The following is a 21,939-nucleotide window of genomic DNA, read 5'->3' on the forward strand; positions in this document are numbered from 1 at the left end:
AGCCCCACTCTCTTCTCACACCCGCCTGCTTCTAAATATGCCATTGTTTATGACAGGGCTTCACAAGTACAATTGGCACAGCACCTTTGGAAAGACACAAAGTGCTTATAGTCCCACAGGAGCAGACAAAATATGCTGCAGGTTTTTAATGCCACCTTTTGGCCCACAGCCCTGCCTTGCGAAATTTCCTGGAACACTCTTGAAACTTTATCAAGGCTTTTCCCAAAATTTCTGAGTGCTTAAGAGTAAAAACATTTGAATTTACACTCGTGATCCATTCCACTGTTTGTGTATTCTTTAGGCAAAGATGAGGCTTTAAGGGACACCCTTGGCATTTTAAAAAGTGTAACTGTTCTCTAAGAACACTGCAGTTTGGGAGAGACAAGATGCTAGCAAATAATGGCTCCCTGTTTCCACTTTTCTTGGAATATGAAGCTGCTACCTTTAACTGAATATCGGTGTGAACAGAAAACGCATCAAATGATAACAGCAGGATGTGTTTTTGCTGATGCAACAGTGGAATCCAGTGGACTCAGGAAATGGGAGGCCCTTCTTCAAACCCTGTGCATCCTGAAAAACATCCCTGGAAAGATGAGAAGCCCTCTGGAAACAGGCTTTACCTGCAGGGGTAGAGGAGAGGAAGAAACTTCCATCAACAGAATATTTAATATAGTACAGTACATAATCTTTACACTTGTGAGACCTGGATATTTTTCTCTTACTTTAACTGTGGCCAATTAATATTAAATTATTAAATATGTGTAACAGAGCAATAATTCTGTCTATATTATAACTGGATATCCATATTTCTGATGGATATAAGGCAGTTGGGAAACTTCAGTAAATTGTCATATTGAGAATAGTCTCTTTATTGCAGATGTTTTGCAAGTTACAGTTGCTGGATGGGAAGGTGAGAGACCATGTAGGTTAAGAATATAGCCTGCTCCAGATTCTAGTTTGAATAGATTAGTGGCAAACAAAATGCTGGCTGAGCAGGAAAAAATTCTACTTTTTATCTTGATGCTGTTTGTATTAATAGAAATCTTGTCTGCCTATTCAAAGGGAATACACTAGCAGCATAGAATAGACTTTTCTAAACTGTAGCTACTGGGCACAATAGATTTATCTTCCCAGCCTATTTATCTTGACTCCTTGGATTGGTTGTGATATGTTTCTTTTTCCACTGGTTTAGTTAAGTCTGAGTTGTGAAACCTCAGTGGGTTGGAACATAACCAAAGGCCTCTTGGGGGAAAGGCCAACTGAAATTATCTAGAATATGTGACTGATGAAATTAAATTCCCTGTCATCTGTGTGGCCATGGATAGGCTGCATGGTGCTACCAGGAGGAGGGACTGGTAATAAATATTTTAGGTACTGTATAAATCTTTTACACAGAAAATTCTGGGAGAGTCATATAATTAGGAATCAATTTGTTGGAACATAATTAAGGATTGCTTTAAGGCAGATTCAAAAAAAATATATACCATTCTGGATGTTCAACTCTGGTACCTATCAGCTCTAGATAGCCTGACCAATGTCTAGGAGTACAACCTAAGCATCTAAAGAACCAAACATTTGCCACCCCTTTCTTTGAAGGAATCACCTGAAACACAATTCTTTGCATCAGTGTTCTTTTGACAGTAATTGCAGGTCAGGTCTATTGCTTTATTTAGATAAAGACATAGTATTTCCCCTCTAGCTCTCAGCTTTCAATGCTCCAGTTCTGTGTTTTGAAACAGACTTCTTTGGATAGTGTATGGGTGTTACAAGGTGTAGTTTCATCTGTACAGAGGACCTATATACTTCTTTTCATATATGGGATCTTACTGAATGCTTCCAAATGGAACATTCATTAAAATTAGGCCTGATTTTATTCTGATTGAAAATATACTAAGACCCTTCAGCCCCTGCCACCCTCAAGATCAGCACTCTTCTGAATTAGGGCAGGATTCACTAGTTGGCAGGCTCAGGCCTCTTGTCAGGCTAAATGGTTGGGTTACTGGCCCAGACACACACACACACCCATAGGGACCTGAAGCTGGCGGACCCACTGCTTTCCAGAAACCTTAAGATGTGAATTAGATTGCTGTGATGCAGCACTCTGAAGTGATCATTTTTGGCCTGGCAGCTCCTCTGTACTCTGGCTGCTGTTATTCTGTTTATCTTGCACTTTCTGCCTTGTGGCTGACCATCATCAAAGCAGTTTCAAACAAAATAGACCTGGAACAATAAACAATAGAAATGGGCAGGATGCTCAGAAGCATGGGCATAAAAACCACAAGTGGAGGATAAAATTCACTTCTGACAACCTTTAAAGGGTTAAGAAAATGAAAAGCTATGTGTTGGTGCCAATAATGACATTGTAACAAACTTTAAATGTGCATCCTTGGGTAGAAGAACTAAACAGAAACAGCCTTTTCACTCATGTCCATCTGGCTGAATTCAGGTCATATTTATGTGGTTTCCTATACCAAGATTGTGCCACCTGTCCCATGGCAGGAACTGTTCTTCCCAGGAATGCTGTCATCTCTTTTCTGAAGATGTTTCTTTTCTTAAAATAATAAGGCTCCATTTTCCAGCATTGTAGTTGGGATTCTGTGTATTGTATAGAGCAGCTCTGAGCCTGTATAGACATGGGCTGAGCCTACGAAAGAAGAGGAGGGCGGCAATTTCATCCTCAAGGGGTTTAAGCACAATTACAGTGCTTTTGCTGGCTTACTGTTTTTTCCCTGAGTGATTCTGCCACATCCCTGTAGATCTGCTCTAAGATGCAGCAAATCCATTCACTTTGGATAACTCTACCCAGCATAAGGAGCCAAGCTGGCTTATGAGCCTAATGAGCTGGTAGTAAGCGGATGCTGGGAATGAATTGGTTTTTCCAGGATGGTTGCATCCCTGCTTACTGAACAAGCAAGTTGCTGGCTGTGCTAGGAAGGTAAGGTTATTGGACTAAGGCAGTTGGCTGGCGGGCAGACAAAACTAGAAGGAAAAGCTGGGGAACCTTGGCAGCACAGGGAGAAAGCAAATAACAAGCACCTGAGCCCTGCAATATTGCACTGGGACTGAAAGAGCTCAGATGTGCTTGGGCAGGATTGTTGGCATGATCCGCAGAGTGCCAGAGCCACTGTGCTCATCAGGTTACATGACCATTGGGAGAAAAAGCTGCAGTACAAATGGGAGCAGTCAGGAGAGGCAAGGCTGGGCTGCTCAGAAGAAAAACACACAATTCCTTTGTTCAGAACTGCAGTCTGTGAAACCATTTAACTGGAAATAATGTAAATGCTACTGAAGACTGGGATTATAATTACTTGATATTGGAGTGGGGAGAACTTGAGTGGAGTTCACAAAAGCATTATAATCCCATTCATAAGCTTTTAATAGGGTACCTCAGTGGCAGAGTACACGCTTTTCAGCAGAAAGTCCTAGGTTCAGTTCTTAATATTTCTATCTAAAATGCTCAGGTAGCACAGCTGGAGAGCATCTGGATCTATCACTGGTAGGCAAAACTGGATTAGACGATGCAGTAATCCAGTAATGTATAAAAAACGTTCATATGTTTGTATGTTCTGTATTGCATTAGGATTGCCCCTTAGTGATGTGCATTTAGGGGAGACTCCCAAGGCTTTCATACCAACATAATGGATTGTCATGCCCCCATAAACTGAAAATACACTCTATTTCTTTCTTTGGCTCAGCATGATCAGGGGCTTGAATATCTTTCCTGCAGCCTTCCCTTACTTTGTACAAGTCAAGATATAACCAGACTTATTAACCAAGATGCACATGGCTCTCTTCCCATTCTGCCCTTGCAGGCAAGCCAGACTGAAATTATATGACTGGCTCAAAGTCACTCAGTGAGTTTCCTGTGTGAGTGGGGATTTGAATGGAAGTCTTCTGAGTCCTCATCTAACATTAAGCACTATAGTAGCATCTGACATGATAGAACTTTAGCATGCAGATTTCATGGGTCTGTCGTGATGATAAAAATGACCATCCCTCTCTGCCAGAACTCTGCAGTGCAGTTTCTTAACTCTCCAGAGGAAACTACTTTCCACGATGACTTCATTTTTTGCACATATGACTGGAAATCTTTCGACCCATACAGTATCTCCAGCTCATCCTATAAACATACAGCGTGGCTGGAAAGAGAAACTTTGAGGAACATGTCATAAATCAAACTGAGTGTAAGACGAGGATATCAGTGCTGGGTAAGAGGATACTGCATTCTAGTGGATGTGGCACAAAATGATAACCACCTAAATCCAGCGCCTCTCAAAAGAACCATGGTACTGGGGATGATGAATTAAAGTAGAAAGTTGTATGCTTTTTATCAGGAATGTAATCGGGCGTATGTTTTTCATCCACAATGCCTATGAATCCTAACCAACTTAGCCAGATCATGGGAGTTGCAGTCTGTGACCACTATCACCCCTGCTCACAGTGGGGGGTGGCCAGGAGGGTCTCCTCTACCGTGGGCTCCATGAAGCCAAGACACTTGCTGCTACTCTTTATTAAGCTTGGGAGAGCAGGATACAAAAGATGGTTAGCTCCCTCTCTTACTAAGTCTGCAGGAGGACTTAGTTAACTCCACTAGCGCCCCCCATTGCTTTCAGTCCCCACCTGGGCCTGAGTTCCCATCGCTGGGTTGGTACAATCTACAGTCTATGGCTGGGGTCTAGTGTTTTCCACACTGACTCTAGCGAGCTGACACCCTTTAAGAGGGGCTGGTAATGCTGGCTTGTTGCATGTCCCCCCAATTCATCCTGCCTCTGGCAGTTCTGCCAAAAGGGCTCCTTCTACTTTTTCCTCCACCAGTACCTCCTCTGGGTCAGAGTGAAGCCAGGGTGTCCAGCAGGTCATCTTGGTCTCCAGGGAGTTGTCAGAGCTGGTGGGCAGAAAAGCAGCATCCACCTTCCCTCTTTAGCAAGCTGGAACTGGATCCATTTCCCAGTCCAGGGGTTCTGGACCTTCAGCGGCTCAGGAGATGGGCAGCAGTTCTTCCACAGCCTCTGCCCATTTCTTCCCCTCAAAATCTATAGAGGATGACAAGTCCAGGTCTCTTCCCTTCTACCACCTCCTCTTTCTCCTTTTAAGCCTGGGCCCCACCCACAGGTGTGGCTTATCGGTCTTCTGTCTCCTCCTTCCCACCTGGGGCTTCGCTCTTGCTCTCTGTACCCTCACGGGGCCCTATCACCAGGGTGTCTCTGGAGTCTGCAGGGCAGGGGGAAACAAGTCGATGGCAAAACGCCTGCTGGGGACAGCTGGAGCATTCCCCTTAGCGGCCCATCCATGTTTTATATGTTTTTAATTTCTCGTACAGTATTATCTTTGGCTATTTACAAATATGAGAAATGTAAGTGTGCAAACTAGAGTGGTGCTGGGCATATATCTATGGGTCTGAATGACATATAGCTTTTGGATGTTCTTTTCCCTTTCCCCTGAGGTGCTCCATCCCCTATGCAACTATCCAAGCAAAACCCCCAAGATTGTTTGAGATGGAAAAGACTTTAGGGGATACAGGCGGCAAGTATTTCTCATGGGTGCCATTCCTGATGGGCTAGAACTGCAATCTACACGTCTCCCTTGTGTGGGTGGCACTGACATCCCCTCCCCCTGCCTCTGGTGATAAGGAAGCTTTTTGCATCTCTCATTTCCTCTCCAGATACTCTTATCTAGGCTGACACCGTGGCAGATGCATTATTCGGCATTTGTGGCTAGAATAACTCTGCCCAGAGGAGGATACGGGGGAGGCTGACTGGGAGGCCCTGCGGAGATGAAAGGCTACAGCAGTGCTGTCATGGGCCCTCCTGCTGTCATCCCCACCTACTGCCACCTGTCCATTTAAAGGTCAAGTGCAGGGGAGAAGAGAGGAGAGGCACTGGAGCCCTGAATGGCTTCTTTGCTCTTCCATTCTCCATTAGGTGCCGCGAAATTCCCTTCCCTATTCTACAGAGCTGCAGTTTGGAAGAAAGCCTGGACCTCCCTCTTCACTCCATTTCAGCAGATGGAAAGCTCCCTACTGAGGTTGGTTTGGAACACTTGGGGCGTCATTGACTCCAGATACTAACCTAGAAGTTCCTCTGTTTTCCCCCCCCTGTTTGGCAGCCAGATTCCATAAATTCAGTATTATTTTCATGATTCAGGCAGTGGTTGGCGAAGCGCTCCTCTATTTCTTCTTTTTTTTTCGGTAAAGCAGTACTTGCACCGATCTGAACGTGCTGTTTCTTAATTATAGAGGTGTGAAAGAAGGGGTGGAGTTATTTAGAAGGCATGGAATTATTTAGGTGGAAGGGGGTACGCACTCTGGCCGAGATCAAAAAAATCACACTCCGCTACTTTTTGACCTACTCCTTGGCGAGTCTTTGCTACAGCCGAAGACTGAAAATACTTTAGGCTGAATTTGCATCATGGAGTACGGCCACAATTAAGTCGGAAGATCACATCGCCATGCTTCCCCGGGGTATGTGGGTAGCAACGACGCGAGAGGGTGGTTCCCAGCGATTCTGGCTTAATGGATCAAGACTACTTAGTGGATCAAGCGAGCCTGTAGCCTGCTCTTCCACCAATCCCGAAGACGCTCGCGCCGATCGCCATTCCTCTCCCATGTGATTCCTTGGAGGGGCGCCCCAGTCCTGTTGCGCTTAATGGAGCCGGGGAGGGCAGCGGCGAAGGGAGCAGCCGGGATGCGAGTGGCTGGAAGGGGTTGGCAGAGGCGGCGCTGAGTGTGCGAGAGGCGGAGCTGCTGGCGCGCCCAAGCAGGCCTGATCCGCTCTCCCGTCTGGCCGCCAGCGCTTCCTCCCTCCTCGGCTCCGCTGTGCTGCCCGGGATGGGGCGCAGGGGCCGCCGTAGCTGCTGGCCGAACAGCCGCCCGCTCTGAGGCCGGGCCGGGCTGGGCTGGGGCCGGGGGTGTCGCCGCGCCGTCCCCTGAGCCGCCCGGCCCGGGCGCCGAGAGAGAGAGAGAGAGCGGCACCAAGAGCTTACGGCACGGCAGAGAACGAGCAGGCGGTGAGCGGGGCCGAGGTCTGAAGCGAAATCAACTGCCCGGGCAACGGGGGATGGGGAAGAGCACGGGGGAGGCAGAGCCGGCGGGAGGCGGCGGCTGGCGACCCCTCCTCTCCTTTCCGGCCTGACCCCCCCCCCCCGTTTTGTTGTCCCTGGAGAAAGGGGCTGGGTGTGTTCCCAGCATGTCTGGCTCTCTGGTCCCCGCATTTCGGTCCCTCCATGGCCTGCACCCATCCCCTGGGCTTTGGGGCGCACTCCCCCAGGGGCGCCGGCCTTGTTTTTTGGAGGATGCCTCCTGTCCTCCCTTGGGGAGAGCGGGCAATTATTTGTGTGCGGACCTCTGGTAGTAGCTAGGTAAGGGGCGTAGATGGATGTCCTCATGTGTGCAAGTTCTTGAGTGTATGCAGGATTAAATGGCTATTGCTCAGGTACACAGGCGAGCATTGATCTCTGCTTACGGGCAAGTATGTCGGCGGGGGCGGGTGAGTAAAAAGGTGTGCCTTGTCTGTTGCTCTGTGCGTGTCTCTAGGGTACTCACACTTGACTCCGTCCCCCAGCCAGCCAGCCAGCCAGCCTCCCCCCTCCCCCAAGATGGCTCCTGCACAATCCCCCCAAGGCGCTCCTTCTAGCAGAGAAAGGCTGGGGTTGTGTCTGGAGTGCCCAGAATTGGGGTGGGGTGGGGGAGGTCGTGCTCTTGCACCTGCTACACCGGCATCTCTCTCTCTCTTTTCCCCTACTTCAGCACCGCCACTTCTGACAGAGTCACTCTGAGGTCCTTGTTTCTCTCGATTTCGGACAATACAAGCAATATTTCCTGCTGCCTTCTGTGGGAACAATGCAGTCTTCCTCTTTGGAAGAGGATGGAGGCAGCTAGTTTTAGAAGTGGAGGGCCTCATCCTAAAGATACAGTAATATGCGAAAACAATGGAGCGTATATAGGTTTATCAGATTGTGTATACACCATGAGAAGTGGAAGAGGAGTGAGCAAAATGTATATCTGTAATTATTGGTGAGCATTTGGGTGATTTGTAGCAGATCACCAAGGATTTCTGATTTTCAGTTCTTAACAGTAGCAGCAACAGCATAATTATTATTCTTTGCCTTAAACTCTGCTACTAAAATTAAGGAAGCTTAGGGTAATTAGAAGTAGATTTTAAAGTATGAAAATTGTGAACTTTCATTTTTGGTACCTGAAGCAAACTGTTGGGTGCATAATTCTTTATTGATAGGTGTATGAGGTTTTGGAGCTTAATATACCAGTTTTTGTTGGTGCTTCTCAGGTTTCAAGTAAAAAAGATGCCACTGACCTAAAGTCTGCCCACCACTGGAATAAGATAGCTTTGGTGGCTCAATTTCACAAGAGTCTTGGCTGAGAGCAGTGTACCTTTTCTGCCAGCTCCACTTGCCCGAAGGTTTTGCTTAAGCCAAATGCCCTTCTGCCCCTAGAGATCCTGTATTGGAATGGAAGGCACTACAAACAGATTCTGATCTGAATAGGTTTTGTTAGATTTTTGTATATTTACGTGGCCTGGAAAAGTGTGTCTAAAAAGCACATTATGCACTTCTTGTGTCTTGCTGGAGACATTGGTATATAGTGTTTTTTTTTTTAACATGGAGGTATCTTTCCAAACAGGTAGCCATCTGAAACATATAATTCATATTGGGTTTTCAGATAACATTATCAACTTAACAGTTATGGTTTGACAGACTAAAAACTGAATATTTCTAAATGCCAGCAAATTATCTAATTATTATCTAACTCTCTGATGATCACCAGGCAGAAGAGAGAGCTGAGTTTCCAGTTAAATTATTCACAGCCAAGGAGCAGCCCAGCTGCAATTTGGTTCCATTAGTGGATTGTTAACATTGCAAAAAGCCCGTATCTCCACTACACTCGCCTGTGTTTTGCACATCTTGCCTGTGCTCTCCTTGTGCAATGGATATCCAGTGATGTACTTAATCAAGGGGAGAAGGAATAGGAAGAGACTCCTTTGGGAAGAAACATGGTGGATCTAGGAATGCTTTTAATCTCTGGATATTGAATGTATCTCCTTTAAGGAACTTCTGCAGGTAGTGTGTCCTAAGGGTAGGATGGTAGACTGGTTGTTCTCTGCTTTGTGCCTTAGCTTCACCACGAGTGTGTCTTGTTATAGTATCTTCCCCCATGCACTTGTGGAAGATATCAGGAAGGCTGATGTATTTCTCCACAAAGTTCAAGGGAGCAGTGAAATGCCATGCTGTAGCAAATGTCATAGGAAATGGCCGCTGCTGAGATTCCGGAATGCAGCTGTCCATAGGCTCAGTCCATTACTATTTATTAAATAGCCACGTAACTTTGATGTAGGTATGATGGCCTCCACAGTCTGGTTCTCCCTGGGACATGACCTTTCTACATCTTTGTTGCTGGAGTTTAGTGGGTTTGGCAAGGCCACAGAGAACAGTGCAAATAAGTTGCAATTTTGTTTGCAGCTTCATTCTTCTCATGTGGCCTCTGTATGCTGCTGGCTTTGTTGCCTTCTGCCCATGGATTTCTCTCACTGTATGCTTCATTTAGGCTGCCATACTATTGGGAGGTAGGACAGGAAAGGTGCTTAACTCGGCATTGATGCTAGATGGTCCATTCCTCCATCTTTATATTGTACAGTACTCTCATCCCTGGACCATCGTCACTGTGTCCTAAAAGAAGTAGCAAGATCTTGCATTCCCAAATAATTAATAGAGTATTCCTTAAATCCCTTTCCCCATTCTTCTGTATTCACAATTTTAATATTTCAAGAATTATAAAAAGCTGTAATCTGCAGGTTGTGATACATAGTTGGTTTTTTATTTATTGACCTGTCTTTTTAGTTCATTCCTCCTAGTTCATAGCTGTTGTGCAAAAGTCCTGTGCATAGGAAAGTTTAGATAGCAGAGAGAAAGCTGCATTTTCTCTAAAATCTTCATTTCTACATGTATAGATTTTCCTTCCATGGGAAAGCATTCAAACCTGTCCTTAACCTGCAGGCACATTATAGTTTAGAGACAGTTTTATAATTTCAGTTGTCATGTGTGTCAGCTACACCAGAGTGAAGTGAATCTTTAATTGTGAATTTGGAGTCAGAAAGTGGCGATGGCAGTTGTTATCAGCTGAGTGATACAAAAACAGATACACATGTTCAGTCTTGTGAACATGACTTTTAGAAACAATAAATTATTGCTCCCAAATGCATCTCTACAGTTTCTTCTAGAGTAGAAACCTCACTGTCTTCATTGTGCCCTCACTCAAGCACTTCTAGATAGGGCAGTGGATAGGGCAACTCCCAGAAATCCTGGTCAGCAGAGGTGGTGGTAAAGGCTTCTGGGAGGTGTAGTCCAAGAACATCTGGAGGCCCAAGGTTGGGGACCACTGAGATAGGGAGACTGGTTTTGTTTCTAAAGTAGGTAGTCATGAAAAAAGTTCATTTTATTCCAAAGGAATGAGAGAGCTTTCATAGGATTATGGTACGCTGGTAAATGTGCAACTGTTCAACGTGTTAAGTGCTTTGTGTGTAGCCCACTGTTTAGCTGAATAAAACATCTTATTATAACATTCCTCTATATTAAGCTGAGAATCAGATGCCTTTCCATGTTGCCTGCAGCAGTATTATTTGAAAATCCTCATTCCTTTTCATCAATGAGAGGAAGGATGTCCTATGATATTTTCATTTTAGCTTACATTTTATGTAGCTTCTTATCACTGGGGCTCTGTTTTCTTGTTATGCCGTTGTTGTTACATGCTCTCAGGTTGCTTCTGACCCTTGGCAACCCTATGAGTTGAGGGTCTCTTGTTATAGAGGCTCTCTTCTCTGCTTAACAGTCTCCCCCAGCAAGATGTCCTCCGGAAGTGTTAGAGTCTCACTCGCCCCAGCCAGCACAGCTAATAATCAGTGATGGTGGACAGTCTGATCTATACTTCCAGTCTGTCTCTTTCAGCTGAGAAAGGATGATCTAATACAATCTTGTCAGTGCGCAAGACTTTTGTTCATGCTTTTTAACATGCCAAATAAACAAATATGAGCAAAAGAGTCACTCATTCAAAGTTACTGATGTTTCAGGCATAGAGGTTTGACCATAGCTTCCAGAATCATGTTCAAGGCCCTCTAGATGTGACATGGGGCAGTTTGGTGCAAAAGAATCCTTGGGAATCTGAGCTTATTCTGTTTTCTATGCAGTCTACCTGCTATTGTGCTCTGAATTCATTGTCAAAAGTGAGAGAAATCCTGCTGATAAGATCAGACATCTATATGCAGTTCCCCACTTACCTTTTTCATCCCTTTTCAAAAATGTGGGACTCACAGCTTGGGACAACAGGATTTCAAAGCGGAAGTAGAACATCCCTCTTAAATATGGGTCATCCTGTTGAGAATTATTCCTTTACTAAATGCAGTAGCATGGGAGGCTTTTCTTTTTAAGATGTGTGGTGGTAAGGGTTGATTGAAACATGTTCCATTTTACGTATGTGTGTGCGCGCATGTGAGCACATGCTGGCACACACACACACACTGTAGATCTTTGGTGGGGCTAAGTGCTTAAAGAGCTGGCTGGATATGGAAAAGAGAGGGTGGGTAGGTTTGGGATGGGTTTAGTTCACATCTGAGCTGTCACTGGAGAGGTAAAGGAGCCTCTGCTTCCACCCTGAACACAGGGCACAAAGTCTCTCTTGGTTTATTGCTCATTTGATTCCCATGCCTGCCTTTCCCCTTATTCAAGGGATATTCATTCCTCCTTCATCTTTTTGCTAAGAGCATGAGGATTCCTGTACAATTGCTAGTAAGTGGGATGTCACTGCTTGCCTCCTTAATGCCCCCTTGTCACTCCCCAAGGATGCCTTGTCCTGCAGCCTATTGCTTTTGTTCTGTGAGCTGCATTCACTTCTGATCAGCTATCAGTGTTGTAGAGGGATATAGACTATCTGGATGTTTACAAGACCAGAAGGACTCATCGGTTAAAATCAATATGCAAAACGTAAGTGTGCATAGTCATTTGGAGAGAGTGGAATGGTGGGTGGGAGGTCTTACATCAGAAGATATTCCCAATATCAGCAGAAGGCATTCATGGTTGCTTCTTTTAATATGCACTTTAAAGAAACAAATTTTGGGGCGGGGCGGGGGGGGCTGAATCCTGCTTTTAGTGAGAAGAAGGGTATTTCCTGATGCCCTCATCTTTTCTACAGGAGGCTTGGTGCCTGGGCCAGAGCCCCCCACACTGTGCCCCCCTGATGCTGGCCAGCCTGTGCCCAGAAGATGAGCAGATTGCTGGTGGGTGTGACTCTGGAGAGGATCTGCAAAGCTGTACTGCTCCTATGTTTGTTGCACTTCCTCATCATCATGATCCTGTACTTTGATGTCTATGCCCAGCACCTGGATTTCTTCAGCCGCTTCAATGTGCGCAACTCGTCCTCTCGCACCCTGCCCTATGTCAACATCTCTCGGCCTAATGTCACCGCTGGACCGCTGGGCCCTGAGCTCCTGGGCTCGAGTGCCAAGCCTGTCAGGAACAACACTGTCACCGAGAAGCCCTTACCGCCCTGCCCAGAAATGCCTCCTGGTCTAGGTGAGTTTGCTGATGAGTCCCCGTGCCTTGCCCTGACCGCATAGTCCCCACCCCATCCCCCTTGCATTGCTGTTATTGGGTTTCTGTCTGCCCTGCTTGCCACCTGTTGTGCTCTGTCTCAACTTCCTACTGGTACAGTATGACAAGCGGCCTCTGGAACAGGAGGATCTATAACTCTGGTGCAGCCTTGCAGATCATGAAACCCTATATCCTGTAACAAAGAAGCCAATTTTGCAGTGGAAATGCCATTGAAAGTAGGAAAACCATATATGTTGAAGGTCTACCTGTTGACAAATGCTTTCAGTAACATTTGGGGGGGGGGGGGAAATAGTGATTTTTTTTCTATATTCGACAACAACTCCATGTCTTGTGCTGCCATCTCCAACCCAAAACTTTTTCCTAGTCTACCTTCCTGCATTTTCTGACTTCCCCAGGCTATCTTTATTTGTCTTGGTCCATGCTAAAATGCATTAAATTCTGTGAAATATATAATGGGAAGAATCCTATTAGCTGTTTGCACCAGTGAAAGTATAATGGGATAAATTAAATCCAGAAATCACCACTAGCAAAGAAGTTGCTGTTCCTATCTCTTATTACACACCAAGTTGCTTGATGACTGGTGCACAATGAGGGATATGAGCAGCAGCTTGGCTGTTCTATGCTGTCAAGTCTGAGCCAATTTATAGTGACCTAATAGGGTTTTCAAGGTAAATGAGATGTTTAAGGAGCGTTTTTACCAATTCCAATTTGAACTGAGGCCTCCAGAGTCCTACTCCGTTTCTCTATCCACTACACCACACCGGAAACTAGAGGCAGTGATTTATACCATTGTGCTTCTACTGCTATAACCAGTGGACAGTGGGGAAACCAGATAAATCTAATTTGAAATGCCCATTGCAACACATTTCCCTCTAGCTTAGAATTTGGCTTCACTGAAAAGTTTGCAGTATGCTCCCTTTCTTTCAGACAGCACAAAGCTGTGCTTATGGGTTTTCTAGGGGCCTTCCTTCGAAGTGCTGCCCATGTTTTCAAACCTGTCTCCTACCTGTACTAAGAGGTGAGAATGCTGTTTTTCCCCTGGAGTGTATGGCAAAGCATTCAGTGCTTGAGAGAGCTAATACCCGCAATCCCCACTGGATTTCGAAGGATTTATCTTTCTTTGATGCAAAGGCAGCTATAGTTCTCCCCACCTTTTGTTACCGAATGGTTATTGCTACCATTAGACTGTGTTGCTGCAGTTCTAGACTGGTACTGAAATCCACCTGTGTTGTCAGGGCTGTCATTTTAGGGGTTTTATTTAATTTCAATTTATTTCATTTATTTATTTTTATACTGCATATCTGACCAGTAGTCACTGTGGGTGGTTCACAGACAATAACAATAACAACAATAACAAATCAAATGTGATATAATCACGTTGGCATTTCCTCAATACTCACTTGGAATAAGTAGTTGCATTATGTTCCATACTTGTTTCTTTTCCTGCTCATAGTCCCACTTTATTCTTAGGACAACTCTGAGTCAGTCGTTTTGCTTATAGCAGTGGTTCCCTACCTTGAGTCCCCAGATGCTCTTGGACTGTACCTCTCAAAAATCCTGGCCGGTGCAGATACCGCGTTTCCCTGAAAATAAGACCAGGTCTTATATTAATTTTTGCTTCAAAGATGCATTAGGGCTTATTTTCAGGGGATGTTGTAGTTTTTCATGTACAACAATCTACATTTATTCAAATGCAATCATGTCATCTTCTTCTGGAACATTGTCATAACTCTCCAAACCCTGAATTTTGCCCTGAATTTCTTGTGACTCCCTCCAGGGTAGGGGGAGTGGTGGTGGTGGTGATGATGATGATATTGGCATTAAGGGCCCCAACACAAACTGACCTCAAACCCCTTCTGCCACAGGACCAGACAGTATCTGTCTTGTTTCAGGAATGCACTTGCTTGTTGAGGTGGTAAGGAGAGGGGGAAGTATGGATCTCGCTGGCCCGCATGGACGAGACAGAGTCAGTCCCATTTGCTGCACAATGAGTACCTGGTGGAGGGTGGGGTTTCATTTAACTACGGCTAATTTGGGGATTAGGGTTTATATTATGAGCATTCTGAAAAATCATACTAGGGTTTATTTTCAGGTTAGGTGTTATTTTCAGGAAAACAGGGTAGTAGTGAAGGCTTCTGGAAGATTTAATCCAAGAACGTCTGGGGACCAAACGTTAAGAACCACTGTCCTATACCAACTCAGGCCTTTGTCTTTCTCTTGAGGTTTTCTTTGGGTTGGTTATGTTTTGACTTTCTGCTGCCTCTGTACTTTATAAACTTGGGTTCCTAGGTTTCTTGGATGAACTTTTCTGGACAGTATCCAGCCAACTTGTCTAATGAAAATGACAGTATTTGTCATGGGCTGTGCTCCACTTGAGTGGCTGATGTGTGGATCATAGAACCATTTTCTTCACAGTGGGACGGCTCCTGATTGAATTCAGCTCTCCCATGAGCATGGAGAGGGTGCAGCGAGAGAACCCAGATGTGCAGGAGGGTGGCAAGTACTCACCCCCAGACTGTGTGCCTCGCCAGAAGGTGGCCATCCTCATCCCTTTCCGCCACCGTGAGCATCACCTCAAGTACTGGCTGCACTACCTGCACCCAATTCTACGACGTCAGAAGGTGTCTTATGGCATCTATATTATCAACCAGGTGTGTAGGAAGAGATGACAGGAGGGAGGGGAGGGTAAGATGGTTGGGTATAGAATATAATGCTCTGCTTGGAAGAACTGAGAAGGATTGCTGCGGCTCAGTCTTCAGAAAAATATAAGCCTCTGTAGTCTCAATAGAAGTAGAGGAGGAGTAGCCCTATAAGTTGCCCTTAGGTCTCATTTCAGAAGCCTTCTGAAGTGATCAGCAAGAATAGTCTGTCCTTTCCACGTAATCTGTGTGTTGGGAGGAAGAGGGAAGGAGAGAAGGAGTTCCAAAGGGAGAGAGGGGGAGAGATAAGGTGAACAAGAGGTGTCCCTGCCTACTTTGGCTCCCCCCCCCCGTCCCAACAGTTCAGCCCACCCACTGCTGACTTGTGGCTCAAATAGATTATTTGAGGGAATGTGGCCTGTCTGACACAAAGAGTCTCCCCACCACAAAGCAGAGGCTTCCAGAGGCAGACAATTTATGGACTTTTGTATTTTCCTGGGCATTACCTTTGAGCCATGGCCACTGCACTTAATTCAGAGTGAGTGTGGAACATCCGATAGGCACTCTTTGCATGCACTCCATTTTGCATAGATCTGTCCTTTGGCTGAACTTTGCAAATTTTGCAAAATCAGTCACAGGAAAGTGGGGAAAATGTAAGATAGTTCTTTACACTGGAAAGTAATGAGAGTGGGGCACTTTGTAGGTACTGTGTAGGAATCAATGAGTTCAGCCTTGCTGATCTTTCCATACAGTTCGGTGAAGATACCTTTAACCGAGCCAAACTTTTGAATGTGGGCTTTCTGGAAGCCCTCCGAGATGATGAGAGCTATGACTGCTTCATCTTCAGTGATGTTGACCTTGTGCCCATGGATGACAGGAATATTTATCGCTGCTATGACCAGCCCCGACACTTTGCAGTTGCCATGGATAAGTTTGGTTTCCGGTAAGTGAATGGACTGGATCTTTTCTTCTTTTCTTTTTTCTTTTGTCATATGACCTGCATTTTGCTGAAATGTGTTGGGAATAGCACTAGGCTACTGCAACGATTGGCTTAACTGTGTATGTTACTTTATACCATGGATAGGCAGCTTCCGTGGACTGGGATATTCCATTGGCTTGCCCCAAACCCACCAGGGTGAGGAGAGCACATGCCTGATACAGCTGCTGAATTTGCTGCTACTTCAGCAGTGGTGGCAGCAGAAATAAAATAAAATAAGAAAAAAGAAAGCAGCATTCTACCTTTAAAAGTGGTGTTTCTTACTTGAAAATAAGTCACACAGTCTCTCCATGCCTTGTTCACAAGCAGATTCTTAAGTTACTATTAGAATTGTAGCGCCATAGATTTTAATCTTTCCTGAGAAACCTGTGGTATTTACTTGTACGGTCAAAAACAGTTTGTGCAAGTTGATAATTTTGAACATAGAATTTGCCATTCCAGTGTAGTGGTCTTAGATCTGTCAGTTTGGATGTTTTCGGGACATGAATATCCTGCCTACACAGCAGGGGTGGGTAAAATATGGCCTTCCAGATGTTGTTGAACTGTAGCTCACACCATTCTGCAACATTAAGTAGGTTGGCTAGGGCCAATGGAGGTTGGTGTCCAACAACATCTGGAGGCTGGACTTTGCCCACTCCTGAGGCAGACGATGGTTGCATCTCCTATGGTGTGGACCTTTTGGAGGCCTATACACTATGAAACTTGCATCATTTCTAGACTATAGTATAGAAGGGGTAGGGAATTTAGATACAGCCAACATGCCCAATAGATGGGGGTGATAGGAGTTACAGCCAAACATTGTCTAGAAGGATTCAGATTCCCTTTCTGTAAGATAGGCATATTTTTCATTCATGAGCCCTTACATCACAGTTCTCTAAAGCGTTTATAGATATTCTCTTGTTAAACACAGTCTTTGCTGTTGCTTATGAAAAATGCTATCAGAGATGTCCCTGTGATACTGCATCATGGATTGGACAGTGGACACTTGGAAAAGGTATATGCTCGTGATGTAAGCAGTGGTGGAAATCCAGTTGCAAAGTGCAGCCCACTAGGGTCTCTTACCTGCCAAACTAAGCAAGAAAAGTGTGTGTAAGTGTATGTAAAGTGGCATTTTAGAGTCACTTAAGACAGTAGTCCCCAACCTTGAGCCTCCAGATGTTCTTGGACTTCAACTCCCAGAAATCCTGGCCAGCAGAGGTGGTGGTGAAGGCTTCTGGGAGTTGTAGTCCAAGAACATCTCGAGGCCCAAGGTTGGGGACCACAGACTTAAGGAGATGATAGGAAGGTGGGAAGGAATTGAGAAGGCCACGATATGTGAGAGACATGACTGATACCATAAGGGTGACTTTGGAAGTAAGGTTAAACTGCAGCAGGACTGACTTGGACCACACAGGTTCTGAACCCATTTCTAAGCTTGACTGATTTCCCATCTCTCCTGCTTGTCCCTTGCAGGCTGCCATACTCTGGCTACTTTGGAGGTGTCTCTGGCCTGAGCAAGACACAGTTTCTGAAGATCAATGGCTTCCCTAACGAGTACTGGGGCTGGGGTGGGGAAGATGACGACATCTTTAACCGGTGCGTGAGAGACTGGGTTGGGCAGGCCAAGCCTGTCCTGTCCGTGTTCTCTGTGGGTTGGTTGCAGTAGCCGTGTAATCTGCCTTTCCATGTGGTGGCGGCTGGGAATACTTTGATTGGCAGGGGACCTCATTCTCTTTGGGATAGGAGGGGCGGGCTAGCTGGGCAAACACTGCAAACTGGTACATAATCACTATTTCCCCCCCCCCATTAATTGCATTCCCAAATCTGAAATAGGAGCACAAGGACAGATTGCTGTTCAGTAATGTGTAAGAGACAGATCAAGTAGCACATAAGAGACAGAGTCAAATAGAAGATTTCTGTCTGTGAATCAGAGCTGTGAAAATCAGGAGGGGAAGGAAGCTGGGGAAATGAGGACTAATTCCTGCTGTAGTTCCTGCTGTAGAGTGAGGTCAAAGCAAAGACTTGTTTGAGAACCCACCATCACCCCCCATTTTGCTGGTCTCTGAGCTGTAATTTTTCTTTGCACAGGATCTCGCTGAATGGCATGAAAGTGTCACGTCCTGATGCCCGCATTGGGCGCTACCGCATGATCAAGCATGAGCGTGACCGGCACAATGAGCCCAATCCCCAGCGGTGAGAGAGCATGTGCTGCCTCCCTACACAGTGCCCCCACAAGCTACGTGATGAGATTGCAGCTCCAATAAATGTCTCTGCCTTGTTTCTAGTCCATACCCAGCCTAAAAGCACCATCTTTTTGCAGGGTGGAGGTGGAGAGGAATAAGCTTCAAAACTTATCTTCCCTCCATTGTTTCTCACAAACCAGGTACCGATGTGAGCCAGACACTCTTTTGTATATCTTCCAGAGGCGCAGGCATGGGGAATCTCTGGCCTTCCAGGTATTGTCGCACTCAGACTCCCATCTTTCCTGGTTATTATCCAGGCCCAATGGGAACTGGAGTGCAACAGCATAAGGAGGGTCACACCTTCCCTACTCTGCTGTAAGCATTTCTATGGAATTAACTTCTGCAAATTGTTAAGTCTCCCCCTACCAAACATTTTATTGCTGTGTGTTCCTTCTTTTCCACTTCTACCCCCATTTCATTTCTGCCCCTTCCTTGTAAAAACCACATGACATCAGTCAGGAGTTCTGCTCGGTGTATTGGATTAAATCGGTGCTCTACTGAGTGAGGGAGAAAGATGCTTGTGCCCTCCTGCTAACTAGCACCTTTACTGGGTAGAACCAGAGACATGCCAAACCAGCAGGGTGTGCATTCTGGATCCTTTGAGGGCAATATACTTTCTCAACTTAGTGACAGACTGGCTAACAGGAGCATTTTACCATCATCCCCCTTGAAAGGCATGGTCATCGTGGTCATAACCGCCAGTCTTCCTTAGCCGTTTAAATGCAGTCACCATGTTCAAACCTCCAAGCTCTTGTTTGTGCCATGCTTTCCAACTCTAGGGCATCACATGATGGCGGATTCTTGTTTTAGCTGCTGCCTTCAGTTCTCAATAGTAAATGTGCTCCCTGAGACTCTGGGCCTGACAGTGACTTTCCCCCTTCATGTGTTCAAAGGAAACAATTTAGTTCCAGCAGTCTCATATAGTTTTAATGAGATTAGCCATGGAAAATGCTTTGTATACTATAGAGATTGTCACATTGTTGATTAGTAGTCTCTTAAGCAAGGCTTTTACTTAGATGGCGAACCCATCAAAATAAGTGAGTGTGGTGTAGTGGTTAGAATGTTGAATTTGGACTTGGGAGATCTAGGTTCTAATCCCTACTGGGCCATGAAACTAATTAGGTGACCTTGGGTCCACTACACCTTCTTAGCCTGACCCTAAACCTCTCAGAGCTGTTGTGAAAGCAAAGTGTGGAGGAGGAGTGTTTACGTTGCTTCATTGGAGGAAAAGGAGCACTGAAGTGTAGCAGATGCGTAATATATCAGACTCATTCCAGATGGCACAAAGCATCGTTAGATCTTCCATTGGAATCATAGGGGGGATTGTTGATAAGTTTAAATTGCACTGGAATTAGTTGAGGAGGTGAGCTTTATGGATAAGATGAGCTTCTCTTTGGTTCTCCTGGCAGGTTCACCAAAATCCAGAATACCAAGGTGACCATGAAACGTGATGGCATCGGCTCACTGCAGTACCGCCTGGTGGAGAAGGTTCGGCGTCCCATGTATACCAATATAACTGTGGAGATTGGCCGACCACCACCGCGGCCCCCTCGGGGTTGACTCTTGGCTGCCTGGCTCTGCCCACGGCCCCATGCATGAGGAGCTGTGTGGATCCCAGCCCTGACTGGTTCAGAGGACTGTGTCTGGTTCAGAGGACCTGCCTGCCTCCTTTCTGGGGATTGGGGAAAAGGCCAAGAAGAGTATCTTTGCCTTGCTTAGCCTTCAGAGGAAGCCCCCATCTCCTTATCACTAGTCAGTTCTCCACAGTGCCCTTCACAGGCCGGGGAGTGAATGTGAGTGTGTTACGGTGCCTGTCTTCGTGTGTGAGGGCTGTGGGTACAGCCCGGCCCCATTCCTGGTTGGAAGGTGCCTGAGAGCTGAGGAAGCCACGTTGCAGGTCTTTTTGGCAGAACCTGCCCTCTTCTTGTGCTCCTGACAAGGCTCCATCCCGCAAAGAGTCCAGAAGTACAGTAGCCGTTCTCCTCCTCTTCTTCTTCTTCTTCTTCACGCAGCCTGCCAGTCGACTGCCTTTTTGAGCCTTCCTTCCAGGGCAGGGCCTGGTTTTATGACAACTGCCATCTCCCAGAGTGTCAAGGTGGTTCACCTCTGACCAGTTTGAGGAGGAGAGCTACATTGTGGTGAAAGCTCCGGTTGGTCTGGCCATGGCCCACTTCCATATTCCTGGCTTGGTGCTGTCCTCTGCTGGGTTCTGGGTGTCATTTCTGGCCCCAGTAATGCAGGGGTGTTTTCTACAAACTCTCATTAGAATCCTCGAGTGCTTCCTGGGTTAGAGTGGCATGTGGCCTGTCTGGCAAGGGAGCAACAAGCACCATGTTCCTAGCTGTGTTTGTTCCTCTGTTTGTAAAGAACAGTTGGTTGGGTGGATTCATGATCGTGTTTCAGGCTACTCCGGGGTGGGGAGACTTGTTTCTTAGTTCCATGGGCACAAAGGGGCCAATGACCATGGTTACAGAACAGAAGAAGGCCACGTTGGCTTCCTGTCTTTTTCCCCTGACCCACTGCTACCACCTTAGCAAGCAGTTCTTACCATTTGTGACACCATCTACCAGGCCCACTCAGACTGCCCTTTTTGCCAAGCTGCCATCTGTTAACACCTCAGGCCGGGCCCCTGGATCTGTCTTGCTCATGATGTGTGGCAGCCCTGGGTCTAGTATCTGGAGCTAGAAAGCTGCTGGTGTCCCTCCGTTCTGGTTATGGTGCCTGGCAGGTAGAATCTCCTGTATCTGTCCACTTTGGGGGTGGCAGCTGGGCCAGGCTTGAAGCCAGGCATCAGTGTGTTGCACAGCCCCCGTGTTGGTGACTTTTGTACATTTGAATGTTTTGATCCCTTTTCAAGCCTATGGTGAATGCAGCACTGGTCACTATGATCAGATTTTTGTATTCAGTAAAGTTTCGAAACTTGGAGTCCCTTTGTGTCTGGAATTTTAAATAGGGTTGGTGGACAGGAAAAGCACTGCAGGCATGAGGAAGTATGGTTGGTCTTCCACTCCCATCAGCCCTAGGGCTCTGAAGCTTAGCTGGGTCAAGTTGTGCTGAAGTCTCCTTTTCCTGCCCTGGTACTAGCTGGGAACCTTCTTTCTGAGCAAGACACTTGGGCAGAGTTTGGCCTAAGTAAGCCTGAATGCCTTCCAGTTTACACTCTTCTCCTGGGTGCATCACATCCAGCTATTTGCAACATGCCTGTAAGGTAGGTAGAACTCCCAGAATGGAGAATTATGGTGGTGTTGGTCCAGAAAATCCAAAAATCCCATCTCTAGCCCATATCAAGGGATTGTGGGAGCATCAATCCAAAAACAACTGGATTACCATTCTTGATTACTGCAGAGATGAGTACATTTGGCATGGTTGTGGGGTTTTTTTGGGGGAGTAATTTTGACACCACAAACCAGAACCCATTGCAGGGCCACACCATTAAGTATTTTGAATGGCTTTCCAAAACCATGACCAA

At 46.0% G+C, this 21,939-nt stretch overlaps 1 protein-coding gene across 8 annotated transcripts; it reads left to right on the forward strand.

Annotated features, from left to right (window-relative positions):
* Positions 1-5,885: 5,885 nt before the first annotated feature.
* B4GALT2 (beta-1,4-galactosyltransferase 2) lies at positions 5,886-21,395 on the forward strand. 8 transcript variants are annotated; one of them, XM_072997523.2, is made up of 8 exons: positions 6,864-7,005; positions 12,194-12,573; positions 15,028-15,263; positions 16,004-16,194; positions 17,701-17,823; positions 18,316-18,420; positions 18,611-18,683; positions 19,880-21,395. In XM_072997523.2, exons 2-8 carry the CDS (start codon positions 12,264-12,266, stop codon positions 19,919-19,921), a joined length of 1,080 nt encoding a protein of 359 aa, XP_072853624.2. In that variant the 5' UTR covers positions 6,864-7,005; positions 12,194-12,263; the 3' UTR covers positions 19,922-21,395. The 8 variants fall into 8 exon arrangements, with proteins under 8 accessions (XP_020638913.1, XP_072853624.2, XP_020638912.1 ...); XM_020783254.3 differs by lacking the exons at positions 6,864-7,005; positions 18,611-18,683 and adding an exon at positions 5,886-6,024; XM_020783253.3 differs by lacking the exon at positions 18,611-18,683.
* Positions 21,396-21,939: the final 544 nt, after the last annotated feature.

This window comes from Pogona vitticeps, chromosome 4, assembly GCF_051106095.1.
Source record: "Pogona vitticeps strain Pit_001003342236 chromosome 4, PviZW2.1, whole genome shotgun sequence".
In the NCBI taxonomy this organism is placed as follows: domain Eukaryota; kingdom Metazoa; phylum Chordata; class Lepidosauria; order Squamata; family Agamidae; genus Pogona; species Pogona vitticeps.

Excerpts from the sequence above, each read along its gene's own strand:
- B4GALT2 (XM_020783254.3), top strand. The coding sequence starts at position 12,264 with ATGAGCAGATTGCTGGTGGGTGTGACTCTGGAGAGGATCTGCAAAGCT. Across the intron at positions 17,824-18,315 it reads GATGACGACATCTTTAACCG|GATCTCGCTGAATGGCATGA; the intron begins GTGCGTGAGAGA and ends TTCTTTGCACAG. Across the intron at positions 18,421-19,879 it reads AATGAGCCCAATCCCCAGCG|GTTCACCAAAATCCAGAATA; the intron begins GTGAGAGAGCAT and ends TTCTCCTGGCAG.